A 22,939-nucleotide genomic window follows, 5' to 3' on the forward strand; every position below is an offset into this window, starting at 1 on the left:
GTCAGAATGGTGCGAGATTTTCAGTTCTTTTAATATCCGGCTTCGAAAAATTTCACTACTTTGAGCTTTCTTTGTTTTCGATTTTTTCGATATTTTTACTTCCGGGAGAATCCTGCGGGTCATTCTGATTTTCTGTTTTTCATCATTTTTTCACACCCACTCGTTGATTACACTACCCTGTCTGAGTATATTTTATTTTTCGAAATTTTTCTTTATCGGAACTTTGCTCTGTCATGACTCAAATTTTCGGTATCTTGCAAGTTCAGAACTTTCTTGTTTCTTCAAAGTTTGAATTCTTTACTTCAACTTTCCCCCGCCAAATCATTCGGACTTGGGCGTTTTGGGAACTTTTCAAATTCAAAACTTCAACCCCGTCTCCGTTTTTTCAACTCAAACAAAAAAATAAAAAAAATCTGAAAAAAAAAATCAAATCAAATCAATAAATGAATAAATAAACAAAAACAAAAGGATCAAGCGCATTCCTCAAAATTTGTAAACTGGATCAATCTTCTTCTCAACTTACTTCCCGATGAAAATATTTACGTTCATGAATTTACAGCGTTTCTCTGCGGCAGAATTTTGTCACCCCTGACCCTCACCCCCCACCCCCCACCCTTGCCCCTCCGATCAGAGACCGCAGAGAATGGATCAAGGTAACGCTGATGTAAATCGAGCGGAATCGTCACTCGAGACGTCATTGCGCTAATGGGATGATGTGAACCTCTCCACGAAATTCGAGAGCTACTAATAGTAGGACTAACCCCTCGGCTCGTTATAGGATACCATTAAATTACTCGGATCAAATTTGCCCGTCAAGGTGGAAATGGGAGGTCACTTTATTGGTGGACGGTTTGAAAAAACGATGAGCTTTTAGAAAAGATCAATACAATTTGAAAAAAAAAAAACGAGTAAAACGTTGTGGAGGAAAATTAATTTGCATATCATTTTGCAAGCTCAACTCCAAGTCATTTACATACCAATTTTCATTCTCTCACAGCTGAGCAGTACAACTTTTAATAATTTCGAGAATTTTTGTTCGATATCGCTCTTTTTGAAACTTGCGATAAATAATTAGGGGTGCAAAAACTTTCCCGATCATTACTCTTACTGTTATCTAACTTCGTATATATATATATATATATATACATATATCGTTTTATCGGCGCATCGCTTTCGAGCAGAAAGTCATGGTCCACCTTTGTGAAGAGGCCTGTTTTTGTACAACCCTCACAGGGTTTTTATGCACCCCGGTACCATCTACCAGACCAGTCGAGGGTTTGGCTTCGGATTGAGTAGAGGAGTTGAAATGCGTTTTTATACTCTCTGCAAGCTTTTTCTTTCTCTATACCGGACGGCAAAGTTCTTTTATTCGAGTACGTATAAAGGAGGTTTTTTTTTTTATCATCCATCGCAATGTCGGGAAAATCAATAATTCATAGAAGTTATATATATATATATATATATCAAAAAAAGGTTCTTTTCGTGAAAAAAGGGGCTTTAATTATTTTCAGATATTTTCCGTTTAACACTTTATGAAATGTGAATTTTTGAAAATTTTTGTAGTTATTTTTTATTTATTTTTTTTTCACAAATACTTAGAACTTTTCAAAAAAACTATCAACTTTTGAAAAGTTATAAGCATTTGAAAAGAAAAAAACTAACAAAATTCTAAAAAATTTCATATCTGCTGTCGTTGTTGTTATTATTATCATATACTATTATTATATATTATTATTACTATTATTGTATTTTTTTGTTGTTGTTGTTCTTATTATTATTATTATCCTCCGAAACAACGGACGTTACGTTTAATGTAATAATATATCATATATATAGGGTTATAATTTAGCAAATTTGCGTGCAATTCTGCAGCCGACAACTTGTCTGAATGAAGTTTACTAAGATCACGTTGTTCAGGTTGTGTGCGGGATGTTTTGATGTCGTAAACAAATTAACAAGCACTCAGAGTCTCTGGCAGTTATCTCGCCGCTTGGAATCACGACTAAAGAAATTTTTATAGTAATATTGTTACTTTTACAAAGGACTTGACTATTTCTTATTTATTTTTCAGCTTACACTTTAACTGGAAAATTTTTTTTTTCATCTCGTCTCTCGTTATTTCTCACTGACATTACACGCAAACATTACCGGCATGCGTTTAATATCGGTAACAAATGTCGCCGAAATGAGATTTCGGTGTACTTCGTAATCGAAAACCAGATCAGCTGCCATTTCGTCATTTCACCATCAAATCTCATGGGACTGGGCTCAAAATATGTGTTTCATCACCTTCGAGTGGGATCACACCGGATAGGTCGATCCATTCAGTGCAACTGCGAAAATTTGGCCAATTTCTGTGGGTGGTAACCAATCTGTAAAATTTTTTTACAAATTTTGAAAAACTAAAAAGACGCTTCACTTTTTGCCAAAATAAGGCATCAACTGCCCAAGTTTCACTCTGATCGCTTGAGCGGTATAGGAGTTTTGCATCCCCGCGTTTTCGAGGTGTACAACGAGTCTTTATAAGCACTTTAAGTCTAGTCCAGAGCGCGAGAGAGAAACTTTTTTGGAGAAAGAAGCTGCACTTCTAAGCACGCCATATATACTCACACCACGGCTGCAATCGAATGCCCCCCCCCCCTCCCCCACCCCCCTCTTCTGCCGATCGCCTGTCCAAACGTGAAGTAGTAGCGGATCGTCGAATCAGACACACGTAGAGCCAGTCGGTGCTGCGTCCGACTTGCAAGTGGATCAACTCAGTCATTGGTCAGCCATCCACTTTGCACCGAAGGCGGCGATATCGCTTATTTTAAGGAGACGTTTCCACCGACCGGGACCCTCGTTGCATAAAAATTGTGCCGTTCTTCGGTGAATAATTTATTAGATGTACGTGTTTGAGGAGGCGAGCGTGTATTTTTTGTTTCTTCTTTTTATTTCGATTCTATTATTGGTTTGTTTAATTTGTTTTTTTGATTGTTGTTTCTTTTTTTTTTTTTTTTTTCTTTTTGGGGGGAATTTTGGTGGCAGTTTCGATCGCACAGATAAATTTCCATATTTTTACGACCGGAAGCTTGATCATTCCGATTTTTGATTTTTCTGATTATTTACATTCGCTCGTTGAGTAAAATACGCTGTCTGATTTATATATTTTAATTTTTGGAATTTTCACTCTATCGAAACTTTATTTTTCGGAATCTTTACTTTATCGTAACTCGAATTTTCGGAATCTTGGATTTCGAATTTTTGAGCGGTCGGATTTACGGACGTTCGAAACTTTGTTGTTTTTGTTCAAAGTTTGATTTCTTTACTTGAAGAACTTTCGGAAGTTTTTCAAATTCGGAATTTCAATCACACCCCGATTGTTGATCAATCGATCTTACAATTAACGATAACCAAAACATCACCGTATCCTGAATTCATTCTCGGCAAATTTTTTCTTCTATTATTTTTTTATCATTAACAAAATCATTGTTCGCTGACATACGCTGACATGGGTAATGAAAAAAGCTTTTCCTTTTATCCTGGGCGTTAAACTCAAATGTAAGAGTCCGCTGACGCGGAAGAGACGCGGAACGGTTGAGCAGCTTTGCTGCATGCCTGCCTTCTAACGATATTTAAACTATTAGCCGCGTCTTACGATTAGCTCTGCGGCAACGTGGGCCCGACATAATGCCTGCAGAGAGACAACCTCGGCTGACATCCTCTGCTTGGGGTCGATACAAAATTCACCTCGAGAATATATTGCTGCTGTATCCCATAATATATTAGGGTGGCGCAAAAAAACTGACTACTTTTTTTTTTTTTATACTCTCGTGAGACAAAATGTTAGTTTTTTATGTTTTAAGAGCCAACTCTAAAGGACAGCTCGAAAAAAAGATTTTAAGAGGTCGCTCCAAATTTTTTAAAATGTCAATAATCGTCAAAAAATTATATTTTCAGTATTTTGTTTGATTTTTAATTTATGTCGTGGTGTATTGTTATCGATTCTTTCTTACTAAATTAAAGAACACAAATTTATGAAATTTTCATATGAATATTAAAAGGTCGCTCGAAAAAATCTGAAGAAATGCACCAAAAAATTGAAAAAAAAAATTATGAGAGACCTTTCAAAATTCAAATCCCTTCTTTATCCCGCTTCTGATATGTACATGTCCTTTAAATAAATATAAATAACTTTCCTTGAAAATGACAAGAGATTAATTCCAGACCAATTCTTATGTTTTATGAGTATTATCATAAATTCAGTATCCACATTGAATACGCCATCTTAGATTTTTTAAATCTGATAACGGATTCGTAATTAGCGCTACCAAAAACCTCCCGAGTAGTAGGAAATTTCAAGTGAATTTTTCAAGTTTTACAAGCATTTTTATAATTTCCCTCGCCGAATTAGATCCGTCATTTTGGATTTTTTTGAATCTGATTACTATATAAATGAATATCGAAAAAGCTAAAAATTATCAAATCAAAAAAAAAAAAAACTCTTACCTTCACGACAAGTTTTCCTAAAACGTAATGAATTTGAAAATTTTTCACAAATCTACTTGGCGCGCCACCAAAATATCTGCTTTTGTTGACATATCTTGAAATTCTACGCGACGATTCGCGCAGCGAAATCCTGAGCTTATCTCTTCGGAGTTTGCTGCATGGACGGATTTCATTCTCGAAGAAATTTCTCCACCGACGAGACGAGCTGCTGCTCTTTCTCATAACCAGAGTACCTACTTCATCTCGTCCCTCGCTATTCTGCTGCTGCATCACGCGTCTTGTATTTTCTTTTAACTTTTCATTTTTCCTTCGCGTTGTATAACCACGTCACATCTGAACCTCTACGGATATGTGATATTCCAACCTCAATCTTAGTCCAAATTTGTTTTCTCGTGAATTTTGTTACGTTTAAAAGCAAAAAAAAAAAAAAAAATGTCAAAATACTGTCATTTTTTATGGTTGTTTAATATTATAAAATTAAATTAACTGATTTTTTGTTGCCTTTCTTTTTGTCCGTTTTGAAAAATTTCATAATTTTCACCTTTAATTCAGCATGAATCAATTTTTATTATCCGTAAAAAATGAATTTGAATTATTAGATTAATGGATACCGTTTCAAGAAGAATTTTAGACTATGCAAATGGATTCGTAAAATTTCTCTTAAACTCAAATTCTCATATACTGAACTTATAAATTTCAATTTTTCTTATCAACATTTCACGGATGAATAAAAAATTCAAATTGCCTCAGATTCTGAAATCCCCTAACGTGACAGAATTGATTCTATGTTTTGAAAATTTGCAATAAAAAAAAAAAATAAAAATAAAAAAAAAAAACCTCTGCATTAAATTACATTGATATAAAAATCGGTACACAGTTTGAAAATTTTTAAAATTCGTATCTCAAAAGGCGCCTTCCCCTCACCCCCCCCCCCCCCCTTCCTAAAAAAAAAGAAAAGAAAAAAGAAAGGGATATGTGAGAATGTTGAATTTTTCTAGAGTTAGATTGAGAAAATTTAAGAAAAGATTGTGCACGTTGTCGTCAACGATTTGTGATGGAATGTCCCATATATGTAATTCTAAGTATCTATAACACAATCCCCAGAGGTCTTGAGGCGAAAAATTGAAAATGGTATAACGGGTGGTAAAATCGTACCTGAATATAATAAATCTGATTCCCTAAGTGTCACCAATCAAATTTTCACCCTCATAAAAAAAAATTTCGAAACGAATTTGAGATGGAAAAATTATTGTTGTTTTAAAATATATTTCTTTATTGAGTATCTCATATGCTGATTTTTATATTATCTTTTCTCCCTTGTAAGTTACGATAATTTCTGCATAATGTGGGAATAATCAAGGCGTTCGCGGTTTTAACAATTTTCACCCCTGAATTTTTTTTAGCAAACAATTTAACAAGGCAAAGTTTTATTTTCATCCTTCCTCCACACTTATTGTATTTCTTATTATTATGATTATTAATATTAGACGAATTACTATTTTTGTATCAACATCATCATCATCATTATCATTATCATTGTCATTATCATTATCATTATCATGATTCATGTGACGGGTAACTTTACTACTTTTCTAAAGTAACGAGTTGTTATTTCACGAGTCATTCACAGCGGCAGCTCTATAACGCGATGCATATTATTTACCCGAGCGTATAATTTCTCCTCTCTCTCTTAATCTCGTTACCTCTAATTTTTTTTTTTTTTTTTTCTCCATTTTTCATGAATTAAACTTTTTTCTTCTCTTCTATCCTCTCTTTTCTTTTCTTTTCTTCTCTTCTCTTCTCTTCTCGTTATTCTCTTTGACGCATCACGTTGAAAAATTATCCTTTAAGAGCTTTACCGTGTTTTTATTGTACCACTAACAGCTTGTTTTTTTTTTTTTTTTTTTTTTGTTTTTTATTCTCTCTTCCTTTTTATTGTTATTTCCAACTTTTTTTTTTTTTTTTTATACACTTTTTTTTCTTCCGTTCATTATCCGGTGAGTAAATTAATTTCTCCGGGGAATCTTCTTGTGCATTATAACTATGTACACGTATTTCATGTTTGTATATGTATATATATATATATATATATATATATATATATATATATATATATGTATTTACTGTTTTCTAAAATTGAAAAGTTATACTTTCTGAAAGCTATTCGTGTCACATAATTTATCGTCTCCTTTAAATTGACAGAAGACGAAAAGAAACGAACGAATACTTTGAATATATATGTACATAGAGAATAAAATACGATAAAAAAAATTGAGCGAATAAATATCAATCAATTCCTTCGAGTTTTGTGTGATTTTTTTTTTTTTTTATTTCATATTAACTAGACCAATTTAAAAACGAGTGCAATAAATATGTGAAACAAGTATTTTTTTCACATTTTTTCGACACAGTTCGAATTTTTCAAAACCACGTTTTTTTTTACCAGGAAAAGTTTGAAAACAGTGAGAAGGAAAAATCTTCCCACTCCGGCTCTAAGCTCAAAAATTTTGATATCTGACACATGATTCTTGAGAATTTTGTCAGATTTTTAAAATGTTTCGATCGATAAGATGTTTATGAAAAATTGTAGAAAATTCTAACCGTGTCGAAAAAAGGTAAAAAAAAAAAAAAAAAAAAGAAAAACAAAAACTGGTGCTACTCAAAGTGAGAACAACGATATAAAAAATTCCGGGCCAAATCCAAGAGACCAAGGAGTGTACTTAGGTCGAAGTGAGCTGGAATGCCCCATATATAAATCGCGTATCGTTCGCCTTGTGTTGTGATTACGTTCGTAATTTGTTTGTCATAAAACTAGTTAACTAGTGTATATATACCTACTGATTTTGAAATACGACACGAACAACTCCTCGCCCTGACCAGATGAAATTGATTTTCGAACGTGAAGAAAAAATCGCCGTCGCGTTATTTTCATCCATCGTCGTTTCAACGTATAATATATATAACGTGTCTGCTTCACGTTTACGAACATTTTTTATATCCCTCAAGCCGTTACTCAACCCCGTATAATATATGTGGGGCATTCCATCCCAATTCGATCTGGATGTTACCCTTGATTACTCAGATTTGGCGCGCGATTTTTTCTATGATTGTACGCACTCTGAAAGGTATTCAGTTCTTTTTTTGTTTTTTTTTTTTTGACTGTATTTGAATTTTTTATAATTTTGGAAACGATTTTGACGATCGACCAAAATTAATAATTTGAAAACAATTTTTGAAAAATTTTTCCTACTTATTGTTCTCAAGCTTTTTCCGAAAAAAAAAAATATTAAAAAACTTAGAAGCGGAAGTTATTTTACTATGGATAGTCGCTGAAACATTTTTATAAGTCATATTGGATTTCTGATATTATTTTCATAATTTTCGCAACACATTTATTTTTTCCTCTTCATTTTTCTGTTAAAAAAAATTGCAAATGGTATAATGCTTTTGAGAAATTTGAAAATTTTTTAAAAATCCAAACGAATTGGCATAGAATGCCCCATATATATATACTTTACTCTCTCTGCGGTGGACAGATTGATATCCTTGCTTTTAAGGATAGAAAAACTCTGCTCACGTTTTGCTCGATAGTGAAAATATTTTTTCAGTTTTTCTTTTTTTTTTTTACTTCTTTTCTTTTTTATTTTGAAAACGCCCCAACGCCGGTAAACGTAAATAAAATTACGAATCATCGCTGAAACTATTTTAACATTTAGAATCCAAAGTTACAATCAGTCCTGTACTTACTCTCAGATTATAATAATTTTTTTAGCATGAAGTAGTGAAAATTATTATTATTATTAATAATAATAATAATAATCCATCGAGAAAAATCAACTGATAGGAGGAACTAATATGTCACTTTCATACACGAATCTGTTTGCAGAATGTTGATCAAAATCGAGTACATTTTTATCTGTAATAAAATATTATTTTCAAATTCAATGAAATTTGTTCATACTGTGATTAAATTTCAGCTACCTACATATATGTATTCTTAAGTTAAATAACCTCCGACACTTCATTTTACCAAGCGTAGTATAATAATAAAAATAATGATGATGATAGTAATAACAACAACAACAACAACAACAATAATAATAATTCAATAATATTCACGATTTTACTTTATTTTGTTTTCTTATTTCTTCTTTTATCTCTCCATCGAGTCCTCGGAGAGTAAAATATTTTGCATTATCAAACGAATCGAATTATGATAAAATATTTTGGAGAAAATCAATAGAATAGCGATTATTCGTGTCCTCTCAAAGCGTGTAATAAATAATATTCGGTTATTTTTTTGTCAATTTGTTATAATTATTTAAACAAATGATTACCTCGTATCTAAAAATATCGAATATTGAAAAAAAGAAACAAATAGTTTTGAAACTTAATCTCGTGTAATTATATATTTTCTGTATAACACCTTCAGACGATCTGTAATAACAGTAACAATAGTTATGACGACGATGATTATGACGTATATAATTATTAATTTTATCTAATAATTCCGGCGACAAATAATTCCTGGCTTAAATCAAGGGTCTTTCTAACTCCCTGCGGGATGTGGCGAAGCTTCTACAGCTGGGACTCGGAGAGTCGAAGCAATGCGAGTGCGCGGCTTAAGGGAGGCCAGGGTCAAACACAGTCGGGTCACGAAGCGGCGTGGCTGACGTCATCCGGGACGCAAATTCCACCCGAAAGTACATTTTTTTGCAGGTTATGGCCGTGGCTGCCTCGCGTCATTTAGTTTTGCAAATTGCGTTCCGCGGGGCCTTGCTTTTCCGTAACTACGTCCCTGCGAAATCTCATCATCGGGCTCTTCTCGCCGCTACGGTTATTTTCGAGCCTCGGTATTCTACTTTTGGGAATTTCAGTCACGTTTATTTAGACGTGAATTATTTTCATCATAGATGGTAGAAATTTGCGAAACGGAAATTTTTTTTTGAATTTTTATAGTCTAGTGTCAAAATAGGTCTGAATGAAAAATGTTCGGGATATTGCTGCATTTTTATCTGTAGGGGGTTTTCATCCTCGGTAACTTTGATCTGAACTCATTTTTGAACTGCATTGTTGGTGTTTTGAGAAAACGGTGAAATTTTACGTTTTTTTTTTAGTTTTCCTCGTAAACTGCTATCGAGAGATGAAAAATTACTTGACCATCGTGTAGAACGGAAAATTCTACATCGAATTATGTCCTCGTATGTCGGAAATGGAGTCGAATTAACAATTTGAGAAAAAAGTAATTATTTTACTAAAATTCCACAGATCCCGTCGATAAGTAGAATTTAAAAAGAAAAAAAGGAATTCTACTTATCGACGGCGTCTGGGGAATTTTGGTGAGATAATTATTTCTTTCCTTTTTATTTGTCAATTCTAATTAATGAATCTTGGGCTCCATGAAACGATTTTTTTATTTGGCAATTATGCATTTTGTATTTTTGTAAACAAGAAAAATTTTGTTTTTCAATTTACGATAAAATGTATTAAAAGAAAAATACTTCGTCGAGATAATATCGATGGAATACTTTTCGAAACGACAGAGAAAAATTGTTTATGTCGTTCGATGAAGTTTTAATTTTAGTAAAATTTGACCCCGACAAGATTACTGTCGAAGGGATCATTAAATTACTGCTACAGGGGGGGAAAAATCTTGCGTACTTTTATTCTCTGCGGTTACTTTACCATTTACAACACGTGACTTTACACTCTCGTAAAATGTAAAGCCCAACCTCGTTCACAGATAAATTTCTTCATTATATTTCAGAAAGGGAGCGACATTTACAGCCCCTACATTTTTTATTTTCACCGAATTTATGGTATTGCTGAAGTCGTAAACCTTTTCGCACCAAATTATCGGGCCGAATATCATTATTTCTGATACAAAAGAAATTTCATTTACTATCTAGATACGAATTCAAATCCTTATATAATTCGCAATTTTATAACAAGGATTCGTAATTCTTTTCTTTTTGTTTTTCTCTGTTGAAAATAACGAAGTCTTGCAAAAAATAATTGCAACGGGATATTTAAGTCTAAAAAAAGACTTATGGAAATCTAAACTTTGAATTTCATTTATTCTAAGTTACCGATTTTTTATCGATCATCCCGAGTGGTTAATCGATCCGGAGTTACACTTTTTTATGAATTTTGTGAAGTTTTTTTGAAATCTTTGAAATTTTCTGAACTATTTTGTAGTCTATAAAATTCTTGAAATCTTCTGGAATTTACTGAAATCTCTCAAAAATCGGCTAAAATCCTGTGACATTATATAAAATCATTTGAAATGATAACAATTTTTTGTAATCTTTGAAATCTCCAGAAATCCTTAGAAATCTCTTGAAATCATTTACAAGTCTTTGAAATCCCTAGAAGTCGACTGGAGTTTCTTGAAATTTTATTAAATCCCTTGAAATCCTGGAAATCATCTGTAATTTTTTAAATTTTCTAAAATCATTACAAATCTCTTGAAATCGGTGGCAAACTTTTGATATCCTTGGAAATTTTCTGTAACTATTTGAAATCTTTTGAAGTCTTTAAAGTCTTTGACATCTATCAGAATCTTTTGAAATCATCTGAAACCTCTTGAAATTTTGAATATATTTGAAATCATTTGAAGTCTCTTGTAATTTTTTTTGAAATCGTGTGAAACCTTCTGAAATCTTCGGAAAACCTCTGAAATTTTGTGTAATCTTTCGAGTTCTTTTGAAATCCTTGAAGTCTTTGTAATCTTTTGAACCTCGTTAAAATCCCTGAAATATTCTGAAATATTTGAAATCTTGAAATTGGTCCGTGCGGATATGATCGAGCGAAAAAAATTGATAAATCATCTATCAAATTTCACATCTCAACTGAACAATTAATAAATAATCAACGAGAATTGCGTTAATCCATTATTCCGCAATCGTTCCTTATTCTTTGGTGACCTGAAAAAGTTTCTCAAAAAAAAAAAAAAAAAAAAAAAAAAAAAATGAACCATCCTGATTCGTTTAAGGGGCAGGAAAAAACAATTTATTGAAGCATAAGTGGCTTTCGAACTCGTCGCATTGTTTAAGACTGAATTAGGAGAGCGTGGTCTGAAGCTGTTTTCCCGGAGAGATGAAAAAATATCATGTAAGTTAGAAAAACTCGTCTCACAACTTTTTATGGATCTTATGTGTGGAGCGCTGCAAAGTCGCGTCAGAAGTTCGAAGAAGAAGAAGAAGAAGAAGGAAAACTTTTCTCGAGTGGTAAAATTCATGAGAGCCACCGACTTTTTTGCCTTATATAATATGAAATTTCCGAGGGGTGAAAGAAAAACGAAAAAAGAAATAAATAATAATCTTGATTAATGTGTCAGATAAAAAGAGACTCTTTTCATGGATAAAAAAAAGGATTCGCAATTCAACGTGCGAATTATTCGAAAACCCATGAAAAAATTATCCTCGTCTTTATTTTTATTGTTTCAACTTTCGAGATAAGCCGAAAAATGAAATTCGGTAGATCTTAATTTTCCGAACACACTAGTCGATGGAAAATTTCACAAAATCAAACAATATTTCATTTTCTCTCGGTATTTTCTTCTCATTAAATTGAACATAATATTATTACATACTTCGTGGGGTGAGAAAAAAAATTCAATATACAATACGGTATCGAGTTTTCGTTGTTATTTATTATTTTTTCGTTGCCTTACTTTTTACGTGAATTGTTTTCTTATGTTAAATTGGAAAACTGGACGGATAGCCGCAGGTATTTCGCGTCGAGCGAGTAAAATGTTACAAAAAAAAAAAAAAAAAAAAAAAATGAGAATCAAGACCAAGGGTCAAATATACCGACCAGCTGTTGATAAAGGTCTTACCTAAACATTTGCTTGGATTATTCTTGATGATTTTCCGGAAAATCTAAATTCAACCGTTTTCAATTATTCCTAGTCATGTGTGTATTCTATACTCTAACATTACACGTATATATATATATATATATATATATATATATATATATATATATACATTCATAACTTACGTATGTATGTATATTAGGGTGGCGTAAAAAAACCGACTATTTTTTTTCTTTTTTTGTCTCTCGTGTGACAAAATATTAGTTTTTCATGTTTTAAGAGCCCACTCGAAAGGACAGTTCAAAAAAATTTTTTCTAAGAATTTAGATTTCAAACACTTTGTAATAATAGTTTCACTTTTTTTTGTAACCTCTCGAAGGATTCTCAAAAAACTTCTTCGCAATTGTTTCGATTAATCCAAAATCGATTCCATAATTAACTCGTTTTTGTTTCCCGTTTTTTTTCAAACACTTTGATAATTTAAGATTCGCAAAAATCAACTTGTAATTGTTTCAATATGTACGCAAAAAAAAAAGAAAAAAAAAAGAAAAGACGCAATTATCTTAATTAACTGAATTCCGAGTGAAATTTCGAATTTGAATTACACCGAGTCAACACTCTAGTGTTTCCCACAGTGCATACTTATATATATATATTTGAAATACGTACCAGCAGAAAGCAATTTCTCATGAAAGAAGCTGAGGGGGGACGAAGTTGGCTTGTTTTCGGGTGAATAATGCAGCGTGCAAGCAAAATTCAACGAGGCTAAAACACATTTTGCTTCGTGTTTATGGACCACCGCTTGGTTTGCTCCCCCCCCCCCCCCCCCCCCCCCCCGGCCGACGATGTCTACTGTGTGCAAATTAACTTGGTTCGCAAAATTATAACTATACGACGTGATACGCAGTCTGAAATTTCCGGCCGTTGACAATTTGCAATTGACGGTAGAAGTTGGCGAGGCGATCGTTGGTCCTTCATTTTTAGGGTGGGGGTATAAAGCAAAAACAAATTGAAAAAAAAAAAAAAAAAATTTCATTCTTGATATTTTTGAAACGTTTCACATCGATTTTTGTTAATCCGAAATCATTTTTCAGAGTGACATCAACGAGGTCTGAAATTTTTAAGGAGAGAAGAGACAAAAAAAAAAAAAAAAGAAAAAACCCGCACCTTTACTCAAATATTTTCAGTTTTCGGATGTTTTTCACTATCATAGATATATTTTTTATCAAAAAAATTTTATCGACTCACCGCCGTAAAAAGACTTTTCTTCGAGAGATTGCGTTTAATATTCAAAATCAGAATAGCTTGTAATCCAAAGAAAAAAAAAAAAAATAACCAATTTCTTAATATTGAGATCTAAGGGAAACACTTTTGCACAAAAAACCGGAAGACCCAGAACTTTCGGCCGTGCACGAGTATTCACGAATGCTATTAATACACAAATTTGGCCGATTTCACACTGAATGCTCCAAAGTATTTACTCAACTGCTCAATTATTTATAAACACATTAGTCATATGACAGTGGTTTGGAGAGGAACTTTTTTTATTTTTAGAATTCTCAAAAAAATTTCAGACCGGGCTCACGATGAGCCGATTTCGTTCCATTTTTTTCAGCACTTTCAATTCTTTTTAACTAACTAAAATGTTGTTTGAAGAATTCTGTAAATTCCCAAAAAATTCTCAAAACTTCAAATTTTTTCTTACGAAATTTCTATACCGGTTTCATCATAAATTGATTTTTGTGTATTTTTTCGGCACCTTCAATTTTTTTCATCAACTCCATAACTAATCCGGTTTAGAAATGTTCTAAGTGGAAAATAAAGGTTTTTAGATTTTTTTTTTTTTTGGTAATTTTTAGACCGTTTAAGTTGATCGAAAAAAATTTAAAGTGGTAAAAAAAAAAAAAAAAACTCCGACGATTCTGTATTTTCACTTTTCCACATTTCCACTCTTTCTACATGTTCAAATACCACGAATTGCAATATCCGGGTTTTGAAATTTTCCTCATTTCAACCCCTCTATTTTCTAAGTTCAGCCTTTGCACTTCCAACTCGGATATTGCGGATGAATGAATATCGTTGGGGTTGAAACCCCCATAACACCAAGAGGGTGGTTATATCTGCGTCAAAAAGAGCTGCACTCACCTCGTCTGACGGACTTTGTACGATTTCGATGTGTCGCTATACGTATATTTTAAAATTTTCTTTTTTTCCTTCTCGCATTTCTCCCTCGTGTCATAAAACTACCCCCCATATTTATCATCGTCCCTTTACCCCCCCCCGTACGTCGTCACTTCGTATTTTGCTTATACAAATATGACTTTCGGTCAGAGTGCAAAAAGCATTGATCAATATGAGAACCATTAATCTTTTAAGCGAATAGCAAAGCGGCAGAGTTTTTTTTTTTTTTCCGACGGTGAGAGAATAAAAAAAAACAAAAACAAAAAAAAAATGAAGTATTTAACGTTCTATTTACTCGTACGACTCGTAAAAATAGAATAAAATCGAGGTTGTTGAAGTATGTATGGTACGTTCCATGTCAAATCGTCGTGTTTTTTTTTTTTTTTTGCCCCACTAGACTTTAAAAAAAAAAAACTGAATTTCGTCATTCTGAAATTACAATTTTTATCAACGATCTATATCCATACCCTGGTCTCCATAGAATGACTCCATGGCATGTTCACCGTGAATTTCATATGAAAAATATCGAAAATAATCTGATTTTATCATAAAGATAAATAATGAAATATCGTAAAAATCTTTTATGGATTATAATTCGCGTCGTTTACATTGTGTAATAATAATAATGATAACGAGTGACCCTAAAAATTATATATATTTTTTTTTTGAATTTCTGACAAACTAACAGCTCGTTCAATTTTCATTCTTCATTATATACAAAGGAAACGATTTCTAAGCTGTAAAGGAGAAATTGAGAAATTTATTTTCTCTAGTCTTTGAAAGCATAATCTTTAGTTATTTTGTCGCCATTAAACTTTTGACCCCGTTTCTCTTTTGCACGCGCACATTCGAATCAGAATCGCGATTTCCTCGGCCTAGTTTCAATACCGCGAAGTTGAAAAGTGGCGTTTTTATTCGCTTTTTCGTCCCGTCCATCCATCAAAGTCGTTTCGAATTCATTCTTCCTAACCTGATTTTGCCTCGCTTGGTGCAATTTCGTTTTATCATTATTATATCGATCAGATTTGACGTACACATATATATGCATAATCGTTCGATATGTGTAATTGACAGCATCCGGCTGCAGGAAAATCCTATCGGATCTACCAGATTTTTTCATCTTCAAAAGATTATCACTGAGTCGAGAATTTCGATGGAGAAGCAATTTTAATAACTAGAAATAATTTGCAAAATTCTTTCGCGAACTTCGAGCGCCTTGAATATACTAAAAAAAATTAATAAAATTATATACTAAAGTTCATATTTTATGATCTTCATTCTGAGCACTTTTGGTTATTCAAATTTATTTTCGAGATTCTTTCCTCAATTATATAGAGAGATGAATAATCTATATGTATACTTACAACAATTATCACGACGAAAAATAATTATTCATTGCATTGTTTAGTGAAAATAACTTTGTGAATTGATTGGAAAATTCTGTACAAATAAGCGGAAAGTTAAAATTTTTGACATCTCAAAAAATTTAGGGGAAAATTGGACCCCCTGAAATTTTTTTTTGTCAAATAAAAAGGGAAAAAATCATCAACCGCTTCAACTTTTTATTAAATATAAATTATTCTGAAATCATTTGCTCGAGTAATTTATTGCACAGCTCGTAACGCGAAACGTTTCAAGTTATGCTTTACGCTCAACACTTCAAAGTAAAATAATTTTCTGAACTTGAATTTACGATTAATTTATCTCGAGAAAGCTAGATAATAATTAAACACAATTGTTCATATAAAAACTAAACATTTTATTCAAATTTTTGGCATTATTTTCTTAAGGGGTCCACTTTGCCTCCACCCTTCCCTAAATTTCGAATTTCTGCTGTATAAAAGGAGAGAAAAACTAAGTTTTTACGCAGCTGATAAAAAGTTCGACTAACAATTGAGAAGATAAGCTCTCAGCTCACGTTCGAGAATTTCCAACGCCGTACAAAATTTAGTCAGCTGGCTCAGAAGCGGATTATCCATATCCACACTCCGTGTACTCTACGTAACGTGATTTAAAATTAGACTCTCAAAGCCCCTCGCCCAGCTGTGGGAAACGGATTTGGGGGCTAACAAATTTTCGCATCGACTTCTTTTTCGCAACGATCACATTACAGGAACACGGGTGTCGATCCACCAACTTTTGGCCAGTTTTTTACGCTCAAAATTCTTATCTGGTTTCAATTTCAATATCATTTTATAATTTATAATACTGAGGTGTGAAAAAAAATTCCTAACAATTTTTATCACTTTCGCTTCTGTTTTCAAGGAAATGAGGATGATCGATTTTGTCACGTGTTTGCAAATTTTCAACGTTTCCTGTCATTGCAAAAAAAATGTTACCTAACGTGTTGTTGTTTTTTTTTTTTTTTTTTTTTTTTTTTTTTTTTTTTTTTTTGCAGATTTTTGGAAACAATCGAAAATTTCTCGATGATCGCCATTTCTGATTTTTATTTTTTCCTTCTCTTCTCGTTACATAATATGAAACTTTTACGTTTTCTGCAAATCCTTCAATTCTTTCAGATTGGTGCTTTTTCAATTTCTTATTTTTTTTACCAATTTAATGATATAAAATATATATACACACATATGTATATACCCATGTAATGCAAAGTAGCACGCCTCGTGTTTCCAATATTTTCAATAACCAATTTCATGTAATCTCACTTTAGACGTGCTCAGATTTACGATGACTAGACGATGCGACGCGCTGTGTGACGTTCTAGTTTTTGAATATTGAAATTAACATTCGCCTCTCGTTTCAGGCGAGAAACACGCTTAGATCTGCAGAATTGATGCAGTGAATAGGAAATGTATGTCGAATTAATGGTAAAAGGGAGAAAAAAAGAAAAAAAAAAAAAAAAACTCGCAGAGATCGGAGAATTTTCTTTGTAAATAATACTGGAATTTTATCTACTCAGAAAATATTAGCACGTTTTTATAGTTTCGTTATGGTAATTTCGAAAAAAAAATTTACATCACTCTTTAACAATACTTTGTTTTTTTTTTGTTTTTTTTTTTTTTTTACATACACCGTATCGTTAGGAAATATAAATCTTATTAAGTTGACAATCGTACGATATCAAAAAATATTGTCATTTTTAATGGTAAAAAAATTTCCGTCACCGAGCGCTATATATATATATATATATATATATATATATATCACTCGAAAAGTCCTGGATTTTCCGGCTGGAATATCTGGAGAGAGTTGAGAAATTTCAGATTACAAGATATTGACCAACCCTGTTTCAAAATGAACGATTAATTGCTCCGAACACCGGAAATGAATTCCCATCTATACTTATTAATTTTCTTATTTATTTAAATTTTTTTGTTTGTTTGTTTTTTTGTTTTGTTTTTTTTTTCATGTATTTCAAACCGCGGGCAAAAATATTTCTTTTCGGACATCCCTCGGGATAAAACATCACAGATTTTCCAAACACTCTTTTACGAGAGAGAAAGAGGCTGACTAGGAGAGGGAGGCTGCGAAGGATAACAAATTCAATTTACCCGAAACGAAAAAGGAAGAAAAAAAAAAAAAACGAGCATCCTCCGAGAGAATTTTTCGCGTTCTCTTAACTCGATTTTCAAAAACTTGACACGGAAGTCTTACACGCGCGATACACCATAGAATTTACGATCCCATGTTGCATGGCTGAAAGTATCAAAAAACCCAATTTTTCTATCTCAGGTTTAATGTATTATTACGATCAAACGATTACATTCCGCATCGCTTTCCTCATACATTAATTTCGCTTCAGTCGAGTATATTAATTGCCACCCGCAGCTTGATTTCCGGTTTCTGTCGTATAACTCAGCATCAGATAAAGTTTTTTCTTTCTCTGCTGCTGATGAAGTTTCTGGCCTTTTGAGCCCCTTGAACCCCTTCCTAATTTGTTCTTTCTCTCTCTCTCTCTCTCTCTCTCTCCCTAAATATATATATGTATATTAGGGTGGCGCAAAAAAACCGACTATTTTTTTTTTTTTCGAGTTTCGTGTGACAAAATGTTAGTTTTTGATGTTTTAAGAGCCCACTCCAAAGGACAGTTCAGAAAAAAATTTTAAGAGGTCGCTCCAAATTTTAAAAAACGTCAGAAATCGTCAAAAATCGATCTGTTTTTAAAAATTTTTTTTCTCGTTACGGTATAATTTTATAGACAAAATAAAAATAATTTTCCGAAAGTTTCAGTTCAAAATTTGAATTTTGAAAGCTCGCTCATAATTTTTTTTCAATTTTTTGGTGCATTTCTTTAGATCTTTTGGAGCGACTTTTTAATATTCAGATTAAAATTTCATACATTTTTTTTCTTTAACTTAGTAAGAAAGAATCGATAACAATACACCACGACATGAATTAAAAATCAAACAAAATATTGAAAATATAATTTTTTTAATTTAATTTTTTGACGATTTTTGACATTTTTTTAAATTTTGGAGCGAGCTCTTAAACATTTTTTTTTTGAGCTGTCCTCTGGAGTGGGCTCTTGGAACATCAAAAACTAACATTTTGTCACACGAGACTCGAATAAAAAAAAAAAAAAAATAGTCGTTTTTTTGCGCCACCCTAATGTATATACATTTAATAGTAACAACAATAACATCAACAACATCTCTTCAATCCACTGCAGACTATGCACGTCGCTCAAACCACGCATTATATCTATATGATTGCGAATTGTATCGCATTCATTAATTTCTGCACGAAGAAATTCACAATCGGAGTAATTTAATCGGTGCTGAATATAATATGTAAGAACTCGACTCAGAATATACAATTAAAAACTGGCTTATAGTGTTTGGTTTATTCCTGTATGACTCAGAGACGAAAGTATTCTTTCAAAAATTCATTTGTTACGTTGACTTTTTATTTTTATGTTTCACGGAAACGTGAGTAAATGTTTATTCAAACTTTATATCGATATTTGCAATCGTTATTGCGTTGGAAAAAATATTGTTAAATTCAATGTGATTCGATGATTTTCGGAGAATTATTTACTGCTTGGAATAAAGATATTAAATGAATAATTAAATATAATTTTTTTCAATGCTGAATGAGACCAAATTTTGAGTAAAAAAAAGAAATTTGATTTTCAAAACGATTCAACGATACTTTTCGACTCGAAACTTTGGACAATGTTCCTCGCTTTTTAATTCCTTCTCATTTTTAATACTGTACGTTTTTTTCTTCTTCTTCTTCTTCTTCTTTTGCCACGCGATTCAAAAGGGAGTATTATATATATAATTATATATATATATACTTCTGTCGATCTTTGATGCATAAGTCTTTACCTCGCTGGACAATTCGTCATTCTTGTTTCACCCTGAAGAAGAAGAGAAAGCGCCTGGCTTTCGGTTCAGCGGGTTTCTTTCATCGCCAAAAGGTGATGAAATTTAAGGTCCCCGGTACCTCGCCTTGCGAATTTAACAGCTCTCATTATTTCGAAATCAAGTATCCAGTCTCTTACACTTTCCTTTCCTTTCCTTTTCTTTTCTTTTCTTTTCTTTCCGTCTTTCAGCTTATTGTCGTGGAGAAAGCTCAGAAGGGAGGTAGGAGGGGGGAGGGGGGCTTTGTCGGATTTATTGCTAAAGCTGAAAACGTGGGAAAATTTCAGGGATTCTGGATGGAGACCCGATACGTTTGGCAATAAAAAAATTTTATTTTAGGCTCCACAATCTTGTGGCTAAATTCCGTTCGATTACGTCCTGCACAATACCCGAGCTGTTTTTCAAACGCGGCACGATGTTTGCTCACATCTAGAGTTGACACGGGTATCCCTCGTTCGATGTGCGTGGACAAAAGGATTTTATTTACTTTGAATCAATCCGTTCATTCGCCGGTTCCTCGGAGTCCGTTCGAAATTTACTCTACCTTACAAATTGCGGTTTCGATTCGGGCTTTTCAGAATTCTTGTTTGTCTATTTGCATCCATCGAGCGTTGAGAGACATTTCTATGTTTGGTTACTCTGGCCTTCAAAGGATTGATATATTTTTTGTCTGAAATTTAATTTGTTTTTCGAGTCAAATTGAAAACATATTGAAAAAATTTTTCGGGAGAAGGAGAATTTTTATTGACAAGATGCGGAAAGAAATATAAGTCGAAAAATTATCCAACTGGAGAGAGTCAATCGAATTGAAATTCGTTTAAAAAATATAACATTATTCATTTGAATTTCTGGTTTTAAATATTTTTATCCAGAATTTAAGAAGAATTTTATTCGCTGAAAATTAAACTCAATTAACTAATTAGTTTCACTTTTGAAAGTATGATCTTGTAAGTTCTGTTTCTCTTCCTTGAAGATAGTAGTAAATATACGTTGCTAATTCTGGACAGAGATGCATCAGTTACCGACACTTAGCCAAGACACAAACCTTTTTCTAAAACATTGCAGAAACAGGTTTGTGTCTTGGCTAAGTGTCGGTAACTGTATCGGTATCGGAATCTGTGTCCAGAACAGGCATTCATGGTTATCTTATTCTTCTTTTCACTTTCGTTTTCAATCTTAAAAAAAGATGGAAATATATCCTGAAAATTGTGGTGGATAAAATCGTGATTCGTATCACGATTACGCTGAGACTGAGCGCGTTTTATAACTGGAACCGGAAATCATCGGTTTACGTACCTGAAGCGGGGTGTTTGGCTCTTGATGCTCCGCCCCCGGATACGGGGGGTATAATTGAGCCAAACACATGACGGCTTCGTTGCAAAACTTGAGTCCCATCACTTCCTCGTCTTCTCTACCGTACCGAAAAGTCAGGGTCACCTGACCGTAGACCTGTTGAAAAATTGAACTCATTTATCGTCGGTAAAGCGAATGTTGGTATAATTTTGAATCGAGGTGATTATTGTTTGAAAATTTCTCGACGCTTTAGATTGTTTCAAGTTTCTTTTCGACGTTGAATAAAATTTTTGATTTAATTTTTGAACGACCCATATAGTTGAGTAATGAAAGTATATTTTTTATTCTTTCTCCTCATTCTCCCATATTTGTATAATCATTCTTACTTGAAAGGGCGCAAAGAAAAAAATCTCTTTCAACAATGTACCAACGTCGAAATATATACGAGAATGCGAAAAACGGGGAAGAAAAAGAAACGCGAGTAGAAAGAAGAACGGAATTATATAACTTTTTACAAAAGCTGGAAATTGAATTTCTGCGACAATTAGATCGGTGAAAGACCCGCGAAACGAAACGGTGAATTGAAAGTTTGCAGACTTGATTTGCGAGCGACGAGATTAAATCGTTCACCCCGAGTTTACGACTTTTTCCCGACACTTTCCCGTCGTCGTCGTTTCGACAGTTGACGATCGCTGTTTTGCGAATAATTTATCACGGGTATATATATATATATATATATATATATATATATATATATACCGTGGCAGATTTGACTCGGTGTTTTTTTTTTTTTTTTCATGCAAACCACCAAGACGAAAAATTTTCCACCAAATCTAAATAATGAAAAATATTCTCGTTTCTCATATATATATATATATATATATGTATTATAAAGTCTAATCGTAAAATTATTTTTCCTCACACCCAAAATCCATCACAATTTTACGTAACCCCTAAAGACTTGTAAAAATCGTCATTGTTAAACAATTTTTATATTCTCTTTCTTTCTTTCTTTCTTTTCTCGTACTTTGAAAACAAAGTCCAAAAATATAGACTTGCCAAATTTTTTTTTTTTTCATCATCTTAACGTTTTCCTGACTAAATTTCTCGCCGATTCATCCCCCTGTTATACGCTGTATCTGCATAGATACTTATTACACATGCATATGCGAATGGAGGTTAAAGCAACAGCTGTCAGTGCCTTGTGTAAACGTAAATGTACAAACATCGTCGCGGTATGTTGTATAATACGTACCTGAAAAAACAAAAATCAAGCATGTCGCTGGTACCTAAATATTATAACACGAGCAACCCCATTTTTTCGTTTGCTTTATATTTTCTTTTATTTTTCACTGGTATGTGAAAAAAAAAAAAAAAAATAACAATTTTACTCACGTGACAAAAGCCAGAAAAAAAAAAAAAAAAAAAAATTGAATCCATTTCTTTTCTTTTCTTTCTTTTTTTCACTCCGTTTTTCTTCAACTTTTATATACGTAACGCCGAGTCTGCGGATCTGCTTCAGTTACAATAATCCGAAAAACCGAAAGGACCACCCGCAGTAGGTAACCCTTACCCAGAAGAACCCTCCTTCCCTTCGGTTCAGCAACCAAATTATTCACCCCTCCCTTTTCGTAAACTGACCGATCCGCTTATCCCCTGACCACGAAATTTGATTGGCATGCGGGGTTGGTTTCGGACTGTTGTTTACGAGCGTATGTAAATATGTATATATATGTATATATATATGTATATATAAAGATCGACATGTCTGGGAATTTTTTTTCTTCTTGATTCTGGTCGGAACCGTTTTATCGTTTGCAATTTTTTTTTTTTT

The 22,939-nt window shown here is 32.9% G+C and overlaps 2 protein-coding genes across 2 annotated transcripts in view; one reads left to right on the forward strand and one right to left on the reverse strand.

The window, feature by feature from the left end:
* The window catches only part of LOC124408235 (14 kDa phosphohistidine phosphatase-like), a 108,563-nt gene that overhangs the window by 24,197 nt on the left and 61,427 nt on the right, over positions 1–22,939 (forward strand). The gene's annotated exons all lie outside the window — the stretch shown is intronic.
* LOC124408229 (arrestin homolog) overlaps positions 1–22,939 on the reverse strand; it is a 68,624-nt gene that overhangs the window by 19,859 nt on the left and 25,826 nt on the right. Inside the window, exon 4 of the mRNA XM_046885000.1 lies at positions 21,109–21,261. Coding sequence (XP_046740956.1) covers positions 21,109–21,261 — 153 coding nt within the window. The remainder of the gene's footprint in view (positions 1–21,108; positions 21,262–22,939) is intronic.

Source organism: Diprion similis, chromosome 7, assembly GCF_021155765.1.
Source record: "Diprion similis isolate iyDipSimi1 chromosome 7, iyDipSimi1.1, whole genome shotgun sequence".
NCBI classification, from domain to species: Eukaryota; Metazoa; Arthropoda; class Insecta; order Hymenoptera; family Diprionidae; genus Diprion; species Diprion similis.